The sequence below is a fragment of the Tachysurus vachellii genome, chromosome 12 (assembly GCF_030014155.1).
Source record: "Tachysurus vachellii isolate PV-2020 chromosome 12, HZAU_Pvac_v1, whole genome shotgun sequence".
NCBI classification, from domain to species: domain Eukaryota; kingdom Metazoa; phylum Chordata; class Actinopteri; order Siluriformes; family Bagridae; genus Tachysurus; species Tachysurus vachellii.
Genome location: NC_083471.1, coordinates 2,134,486 through 2,144,485, shown reverse-complemented (window position 1 = coordinate 2,144,485; position 10,000 = coordinate 2,134,486). Strand labels below are relative to the sequence as shown.

Sequence of the window (10,000 nt, the reverse complement as noted above, 5' to 3'; positions counted from 1 at the left end):
AGCGATGCCCACTGCCACATCCTCTAGATACTCAATACTCCCTTCCTCTGGGCTCTTCAGTCCTGGGCCTACACACACACACACACACACACACACACACACACACACACACACACACACACACACACACACACACACGTACACAGACACACGTACACAGACACACACGTACACACACACGCAGACACACGTACACACACACGCAGACACACGTACACACACACGCAGACACACGTACACACACACGCAGACACACGTACACACACACGCAGACACACACAGACACAGACACACACAGACACACGCAGACACACACGCAGACACACACGCAGACACACACACGCAGACACACACACGCAGACACACACACGCAGACACACACACGCAGACACACGTACACACACACGCAGACACACGTACACACACACGCAGACACACACGCAGACACACACACGCAGACACACACAGACACAGACACAGACAGACACAGACAGACACAGACAGACACAGACAGACACACAGATTAAAACAGATTTAAATCACAGAGATTAGGGACAGTGAATAAATTCCAGGCCGAGGTACCCAGTGGGTCGACGACTTGGTGGACGAGTCCCATCTTCTTGGCCTTTTCTGCTCTGATGTTCCTCCCCGTCAACATCATGTCGAACGCAGCAGGAAGTCCCACCTCCAACAGAGACAAGGTCAACATCAACATCTAAACTCAGCAGGTCAGCAGGGAACAGAACAGAGCTACTGATACTTTCCCTGTTCTCTATTCATTATATATCGAGCCTCTAAGGAACAGCTTCACATGTTCTCTACTGAAAGAGGGGCAGCCGAGAGAGTGTGTGTGTGTGTGTGTGTGTGTGTGTGTAGACAAGTCTCACCATCTTGGGGAGTCTCTGAGTTCCTCCGGCTCCAGGCAGGAGTCCCAGCATCACCTCCGGCGTTCCCAGAACCGTCTTCTTACTCTTAGTAGCCACTCTGTACTGACACGCAATCGCAAACTACACAAAGAGAAGTGAAATGTTTTGTTATCTACGCTGCTACTGCTATAGAGAATTAATCAACACCTTCTAACCAATCAGAATCCAGAACTCATATGATGTCAGAATTGTCACGAACGTAAGGTTCTGATTCGCTCCTCTGACTCTCACCTCCAGGCCGCCACCCAGACAGGAGCCGTTAATGGCTGCCACGATGGGGATGGGTGACTTCTCGATCTTTTCAAACATCTTCTGTCCTTCCTGTGACAACGATGTCACTTCCTCTGCACTCCTACAGGCCTTGATCATGCTGAGAGACAACAGCAATTAGTCTCTCTCACACACAAGAAAGGTCTTTAACCATTTAGCCAGATTATTGTGTGTGTGTGTGTGTGTGTGTGAGAGAGAGAAAGAAAGAGAGAGAGAAATCCAGATTACTTCTATCTGTGTAATGCCTTTGTGTGTTTTATTCTATATAACTATATATCTGTGTAGTTGTGTATTTCTGCATGTGTGTGTGTGTGTGTGTGTGTGTGTGTGTGTGTGTTGTACTTGATATCAGCCCCAGCAATGAAGCAGCCTGGTTTGGTGGAGATCAGCACCGCACTCTTCACTGCTCCATTTCCCCAAACCTCCCCCAGCACCTCCGTCAGCTCGGCCTGCAACTGCTTCGACAGAGTGTTCACCTGAAACACACACACACACACACACACACACACACACACCTCTTAAATCAACAGAACATACACAAACTCCCAGCCGTGTTTGAATCATTTTTATTTAATCCTCTTTTACACACAAATGTCTTCCTGTTTACTCCAAGTGTTCACCATTTATTTCTGTACATAAATACTTTAAATAACTCTATAAATATTATAAAGATAGATAGATAGATAGATAGATAGATAGATAGATAGATAGATAATGAGATGAATTTAGCCACAACATTTCTAAACCATGTGTTTGTCTCATGTTACCTGACAAACCAAGAAACACCATGATAGTGAACACAGAGAAGTGAACACACACCTTAGAGGTCGGATCGTCGATCCTCACCACCGCCACGTCGTCTTTAATCTCATACTTCACGTGAGTGCGAGCTGGAAAGATAACACACACACGCACACACACAAACACGCACGCACACACACACAGTTTATAGGTTTAAATTAGCAATAATGCTTCATCATGTGCTGGGATGTGAAATGGTTTCCATGGTTACCAAGTAAGGCTGCTGACACGGAGAGGTTACGGCATCCATTTCCTAAAACACACACACACACAGACACAGACACACACACACACACACAGACACACACACACAGTTTATGAGAAAAAAGAATACTGTAAAGTTCATCTGATACTGCAGATGTTTCTGAGTTTAATATATTTGCTGTGACTGAAATACATCTGAAGGAAAAGGAAAAGTGAAGAAGCTGAAATAATGCATGAGATTTACAGATAAGACTCAACATGTCCAGTGATGTCAAGTAGATACACTTAATAAACATTACTGAACTTCTACTTACAGTCACACACACACACACACACACACACACACACAGTCTCACACACACAGTCTCAAACACACACAGTCTCAAACACACAGTCACAGACACACAGTCACAGACACACAGTCACAGACACACACACACACACAGTCACAGACACACACACAGTCACAGACACACAGTCACAGAAACACACACACAGTCACAGAGACACACACACAGTCTCAAACACACACAGTCACAGACACACACACACAGTCACAGACACACACACACAGTCACAGACACACACACACAGTCACAGACACACACAGACACACACTCACACACACAGTTACAGACACACGCACAGTCACACACACAGGCACAGTCACACACACAGGCACAGTCACACACACAGGCACAGTCACACACACACAGGCACAGTCACACACACACAGGCACAGTCACACACACACAGGCACAGTCACACACACACAGGCACAGTCACACACACACAGGCACAGTCACACACACACAGGCACACACACACAGGCACAGTCACACACACACAGGCACAGTCACACACACACAGGCACAGTCACACACACACAGGCACAGTCACACACACACAGGCACAGTCTCTCACACAGGCACAGTCTCTCACACAGGCACAGTCTCTCACACAGGCACAGTCTCACACACAGGCACAGTCACACACACAGTTACAGACACACACACACAGTCCCACACACGCACAGTCCCACACACGCACAGTCCCACACACGCACAGTCCCACACACAGGCACAGTCACACACACAGGCACAGTCACACACACAGGCACAGTCACACACACAGGCACAGTCACACACACACAGGCACAGTCACACACACACAGGCACAGTCACACACACACACAGGCACAGTCACACACACACACAGGCACAGTCACACACACACACACAGGCACAGTCACACACACACACAGGCACAGTCACACACACACAGGCACAGTCTCTCACACAGGCACAGTCTCTCACACAGGCACAGTCACACACACAGGCACAGTCACACACACAGTCACAGTCTCACACACAGTCACAGTCTCACACACAGGCACAGTCACAGTCACACACACAGGCACAGTCACAGTCACACACACAGTCACAGTCACACACACAGGCACAGTCACACACACAGCCACAGGCACAGTCACACACACAGCCACAGTCACAGTCACACACACAGGCACAGTCACACACACAGCCACAGTCACACACAGGCACAGTCTCACACACACAGTCACAGTCACACACACAGTCACAGTCTCGCACACAGTCACAGTCACACACAGGCACAGTCTCACACACAGTCACAGTCACACAGGCACAGGCACAGTCACACACACAGGCACAGTCACAGTCTCACACACAGTCACAGTCACACACAGGCACAGTCTCACACAGGCACAGTCTCACACACACAGTCACAGTCACACACACAGTCACAGTCACACACAGGCACAGTCACAGTCACACACACAGTCACAGTCTCACACACAGTCACAGTCTCACACACAGTCACAGTCACACACAGGCACAGTCACAGTCACACACACAGTCACAGTCACACACACAGTCACAGTCACACACAGGCACAGTCACAGTCACACACACAGTCACAGTCACACACAGGCACAGTCACAGTCACACACACAGTCACAGTCACACACACAGTCACACACACAGTCACAGTCACACACACAGTCACAGTCTCACACACACAGTCACACACACAGTCACAGTCACACACACAGTCACAGTCACACACACAGTCACAGTCTCACACACAGTCACAGTCTCACACACAGTCACAGTCACACACAGGCACAGTCACAGTCACACACACAGTCACAGTCTCACACACAGTCACAGTCACACACACAGTCACAGTCACACACACAGTCACAGTCACACACACAGTCACAGTCTCACACACAGTCACAGTCACACACACAGTCACAGTCTCACACACAGTCACAGACACACACACACAGTCACAGACACACACACACAGTCACAGACACACACAGACACACACTCACACACACAGTTACAGACACACGCACAGTCACACACACAGGCACAGTCACACACACAGGCACAGTCACACACACAGGCACAGTCACACACACAGGCACAGTCACACACACAGGCACAGTCACACACACACAGGCACAGTCACACACACACAGGCACAGTCACACACACACAGGCACAGTCACACACACACAGGCACAGTCACACACACAGGCACAGTCACACACACAGGCACAGTCACACACACACAGGCACAGTCACACACACACAGGCACAGTCACACACACAGTCACACACACACAGGCACAGTCACACACACACAGGCACAGTCACACACACACAGGCACAGTCACACACACAGGCACAGTCACACACACAGGCACAGTCACACACACAGGCACAGTCACACACACACAGGCACAGTCTCTCACACAGGCACAGTCTCTCACACAGGCACAGTCTCACACACAGGCACAGTCACACACACAGTTACAGACACACACACACAGTCCCACACACGCACAGTCCCACACACGCACAGTCCCACACACGCACAGTCCCACACACGCACAGTCCCACACACGCACAGTCACACACACAGGCACAGTCACACACACAGGCACAGTCACACACACACAGGCACAGTCACACACACACAGGCACAGTCACACACACACAGGCACAGTCACACACACACAGGCACAGTCACACACACACACAGGCACAGTCACACACACACACAGGCACAGTCACACACACACACACAGGCACAGTCACACACACACACAGGCACAGTCACACACACACAGGCACAGTCTCTCACACAGGCACAGTCTCTCACACAGGCACAGTCACACACACAGTCACAGTCTCACACACAGGCACAGTCACAGTCACACACACAGGCACAGTCACAGTCACACACACAGTCACAGTCACACACACAGGCACAGTCACACACACAGCCACAGGCACAGTCACACACACAGCCACAGTCACAGTCACACACACAGGCACAGTCACACACACAGCCACAGTCACACACAGGCACAGTCTCACACACACAGTCACAGTCACACACACAGTCACAGTCTCACACACAGTCACAGTCACACACACAGTCACAGTCACACACACAGTCACAGTCTCACACACAGTCACAGTCACACACAGGCACAGTCTCACACACAGTCACAGTCACACAGGCACAGGCACAGTCACACACACAGGCACAGTCACAGTCTCACACACAGGCACAGTCACACACAGGCACAGTCTCACACAGGCACAGTCTCACACACACAGTCACAGTCACACACAGGCACAGTCACAGTCACACACACAGTCACAGTCTCACACACAGTCACAGTCACACACAGGCACAGTCACAGTCACACACACAGTCACAGTCACACACACAGTCACAGTCACACACACAGTCACAGTCACACACAGGCACAGTCACAGTCACACACAGGCACAGTCACAGTCACACACACAGTCACAGTCACACACACAGTCACACACACAGTCACAGTCTCACACACAGTCACAATCTCACACACAGTCACAATCTCACACACACAGTCACACACACAGTCACAGTCACACACACAGTCACAGTCTCACACACAGTCACAGTCTCACACACAGTCACAGTCTCACACACAGTCACAGTCTCACACACAGTCACAGTCACACACAGGCACAGTCACAGTCACACACACAGTCACAGTCTCACACACAGTCACAGTCACACACACAGTCACAGTCACACACACAGTCACAGTCACACACACAGTCACAGTCTCACACACAGTCACAGTCACACACACAGTCACAGTCTCACACACAGTCACAGTCACACACAGGCACAGTCTCACACACACAGTCACAGTCACACACACAGTCACAGTCTCACACACAGTCACAGTCTCACACAGTCACAGTCACACACACAGTCACAGTCTCACACACAGTCACAGTCTCACACACAGTCACAGTCTCACACACAGTCACAGTCACACACACAGTCACAGTCTCACACACACAGTCACAGTCACACACACAGTCACAGTCTCACACACAGTCACAGTCACACACACAGTCACAGTCTCACACACAGTCACAGTCACACACAGGCACAGTCTCACACACACAGTCACAGTCACACACACAGTCACAGTCTCACACACAGTCACAGTCACACACAGGCACAGTCTCACACACACAGTCACAGTCACACACACAGTCACAGTCTCACACACAGTCACAGTCACACACACAGTCACAGTCACACACACAGTCACAGTCTCACACACAGTCACAGTCTCACACAGGCACAGTCTCACACAGGCACAGTCACACACAGGCACAGTCTCACACACACAGTCACAGTCACACACACAGTCACAGTCTCACACACAGTCACAGTCACACACACAGTCACAGTCTCACACACAGTCACAGTCACACACAGGCACAGTCTCACACACACAGTCACAGTCACACACACAGTCACAGTCTCACACACAGTCACAGTCACACACAGGCACAGTCTCACACACACAGTCACAGTCACACACACAGTCACAGTCTCACACACAGTCACAGTCACACACACAGTCACAGTCACACACACAGTCACAGTCTCACACACAGTCACAGTCTCACACAGGCACAGTCTCACACAGGCACAGTCTCACACAGGCACAGTCTCACACACACAGTCACAGTCACACACACAGTCACAGTCACACACACAGTCACAGTCACACACACAGTCACAGTCTCACACACAGTCACAGTCACACACAGGCACAGTCTCACACACACAGTCACAGTCACACACACAGTCACAGTCACACACAGGCACAGTCACACACAGGCACAGTCACAGTCACACACACAGTCACAGTCTCACACACAGTCACAGTCACACACACAGTCACAGTCACACACACAGTCACAGTCTCACACACACAGTCACAGTCACACACACAGTCACAGTCTCACACACAGTCACAGTCTCACACACAGTCACAGTCACACACACAGTCACAGTCTCACACACAGTCACAGTCTCACACACAGTCACAGTCACACACACAGTCACAGTCACACACACAGTTACAGACACACACACACAGTCCCACACACACACACAGTCCCACACACACACACACAGTCCCACACACACACACACAGTCCCACACACACACACACACAGTCCCACACACACACACACACACACACACACACACACACACACACACACACACACACAGTCTCTCACACAGTCACAGTCTCACACACAGTCACAGTCTCTCACACACACACACACAAACAGTACAAATGTTATTCTGCTTCCCAACAGTTTATATGTAAAGTCCTGAAAATCCAAATAAATAAATAAAGTGATCCTTCCTCTAACCTCCCTGTGACCTCCCTGTAAAAGTAGGTGAAAGGTCACGCGGTGACAAACAGCTGTGTTTATAATCCTGCGTCACGTGTTTTAATCCCCACACTGACACACAGTGTGTGATGTTATTACACTCACCTGACAAATCAGAGTATTTACTCGCTGTGAACCTGCACAAAGCCCCAGCAGCTCGGACCCTCGCCATCATCACCGCTCCAGTGTAAACACACAAACACACACACACACACACACGGTCAGGTGCGCGAGAATACACGTTGGGGGGCGTGACGTCACCGGGCCACCTCACATATCGCCTGCGTTTTCGAATATAAATGTATGATATATAAAAACGCGTGTCTACGTTAATAGTCATCGACACGCGCGTGGGATACGTGGGGATACGTGTGTCGTTCTCACGTGCGTTCGATCGGCAGTCGTTTCCTTCTGACGTAATTTCACTCAGGCATCATTTAGACCTACTAATGTGGGGTCCTCGAGGCTACGTAGGGTTTTTGTAGTCAACTCAGGAAGCAGAAGGAGCTCTGACTTTATCTGCACACCTTCTGACAGGTAACTGTTTAAAAGTGCGTGTTGATATAAATAAAATGAATACATGTAGTTTTTTTATTATATAATATAATACAATCCGCGCTCGCGCTGGCACGTGCCCTGCGTCTGCGAGCGTCACCTAGCAACGGCCAGATCTGCAAGTTTAAAGTGCGTTAGCTTAGCATTATTTTAGCTTAGCTTAGCATCATTTTACCTTAGCTTGGCATTATTTTAGCTTAGCATTATTTTAGCTTAGTTTAGCTTAGCATTATTTTAGCTTATTTTAGCTTAGCTTTATTTTAGCTTAGTTTAGCTTAGCATTATTTTAGCTTAGTTTAGCTTAGCATTATTTTAGCTTAGTTTAGCTTAGCATTATTTGACAGCTAACAAAACGCCCATCTTTCTGCGTTAACGGTTTGAATGTTTGGAGGCAGGTGTTTGACTTTGTGTGTAAATAAGTGGTGTAAATGTCCCAGTAGTGACTTTGTGCACAAGAGTCAGATCTATTTAAATCAACTCGCCCTTGTGATCGAAGTAGGTGAAAGGTCACTTGGTAAAAAGTCACCATATTAAAGCCGGGGTCATGTTATAAACACTAAATCTTATGTTATTATTCATCGTTATTACACAAGAGAAGACGTTATACATCAGTATAACTTTAAGTGACAGGTTTGTTTCCTTTCTGTTGGGCAGAGATCAGATGTTACACTACAATACGTTTGTGTCATTTAGCAGACACCTTTATATACAAGGTGACTTACATTTTTATTTCAGTTTTTATACAACTGAGCCATTGAGGGTTAAGGGCTTTGCTCAGTGGCAGCTTGGTGGAGCTGGGATTCAAACTCATGCCCTTCTGATCAGTAGTCTGACGCCGTAACCACTGAGCTATCGGGCTGTGATTTGAGCTTTCTATCCTGTCCTGAAGCTGAATACGGAGGACAGGACAGTACGTGATGGACAGATTCATGCGGCGTTAATCCGGAGTTATCTCAGGGGTCTGAGACCTACAGACTGTCACGTCAATTTTAATCTGACAATTAATACCAGTGTGAGCCGGAGACCAGAAAAATGCCAGATTTGTGCAGAAATTGTTGAATTATTAATGATGAAATAAATTATCCTGTCAAGACTCGGAGCCCAACCTACAAACACAGCGGTGCAACTCCTTTAGTTTCAGCAACTAAATATATCTTGTGTTATACAACAGTATAATTAGAACATATTATATCATATAAGAAATCAGACCAAAGTCTTGTGTTTTGTGTGATACAGGATGGCGTCCATGTTGATGAATTCTCTGCGGATCTTCCCTGTGAACTCCTCCAGGGCTTTTCACTTCAGTAAGCAGCAGATTACATTCAGTCTCACCATTTACATAAACTGATAGTCAACCAGGTCTGTGGCACTTTAATATGAAACTTTTTACATTCTCTCTCTCTCTCTCTCTCTCT

At 48.4% G+C, this 10,000-nt stretch overlaps 2 protein-coding genes across 7 annotated transcripts in view; one reads left to right on the top strand and one right to left on the bottom strand.

Annotated features, from left to right (window-relative positions):
* The window catches only part of hadhaa (hydroxyacyl-CoA dehydrogenase trifunctional multienzyme complex subunit alpha a), a 13,010-nt gene extending 4,729 nt beyond the window's left edge, over nt 1–8,281 (bottom strand). Inside the window, exons 1-8 of the mRNA XM_060883765.1 lie at nt 8,136–8,281; nt 2,209–2,250; nt 2,016–2,086; nt 1,539–1,672; nt 1,158–1,296; nt 888–1,007; nt 583–685; nt 1–68 (exon numbers count right to left, since the gene is read on the bottom strand). The exon at nt 1–68 is cut by the window's left edge and continues 55 nt beyond it. Of these exons, the coding sequence (XP_060739748.1) occupies nt 1–68; nt 583–685; nt 888–1,007; nt 1,158–1,296; nt 1,539–1,672; nt 2,016–2,086; nt 2,209–2,250; nt 8,136–8,205 (747 nt within the window). The 5' untranslated portion in view covers nt 8,206–8,281. The remainder of the gene's footprint in view (nt 69–582; nt 686–887; nt 1,008–1,157; nt 1,297–1,538; nt 1,673–2,015; nt 2,087–2,208; nt 2,251–8,135) is intronic.
* Nucleotides 8,282–8,443: 162 nt separating this feature from the next.
* Nucleotides 8,444–10,000, top strand: part of hadhb (hydroxyacyl-CoA dehydrogenase trifunctional multienzyme complex subunit beta) — a 21,847-nt gene continuing 20,290 nt past the window's right edge. For 5 of the 6 annotated variants that reach the window (XM_060883781.1, XM_060883780.1, XM_060883779.1 and 2 more), the window contains exons 1-2: nt 8,444–8,567; nt 9,822–9,889. In XM_060883781.1, coding sequence (XP_060739764.1) covers nt 9,823–9,889 — 67 coding nt within the window. In that variant the 5' untranslated portion in view covers nt 8,444–8,567; nt 9,822. Of the gene's footprint in view, nt 8,582–9,821; nt 9,890–10,000 lie in introns of all 6 variants that reach the window. The other variant, XM_060883782.1, reaches the window with a different exon arrangement.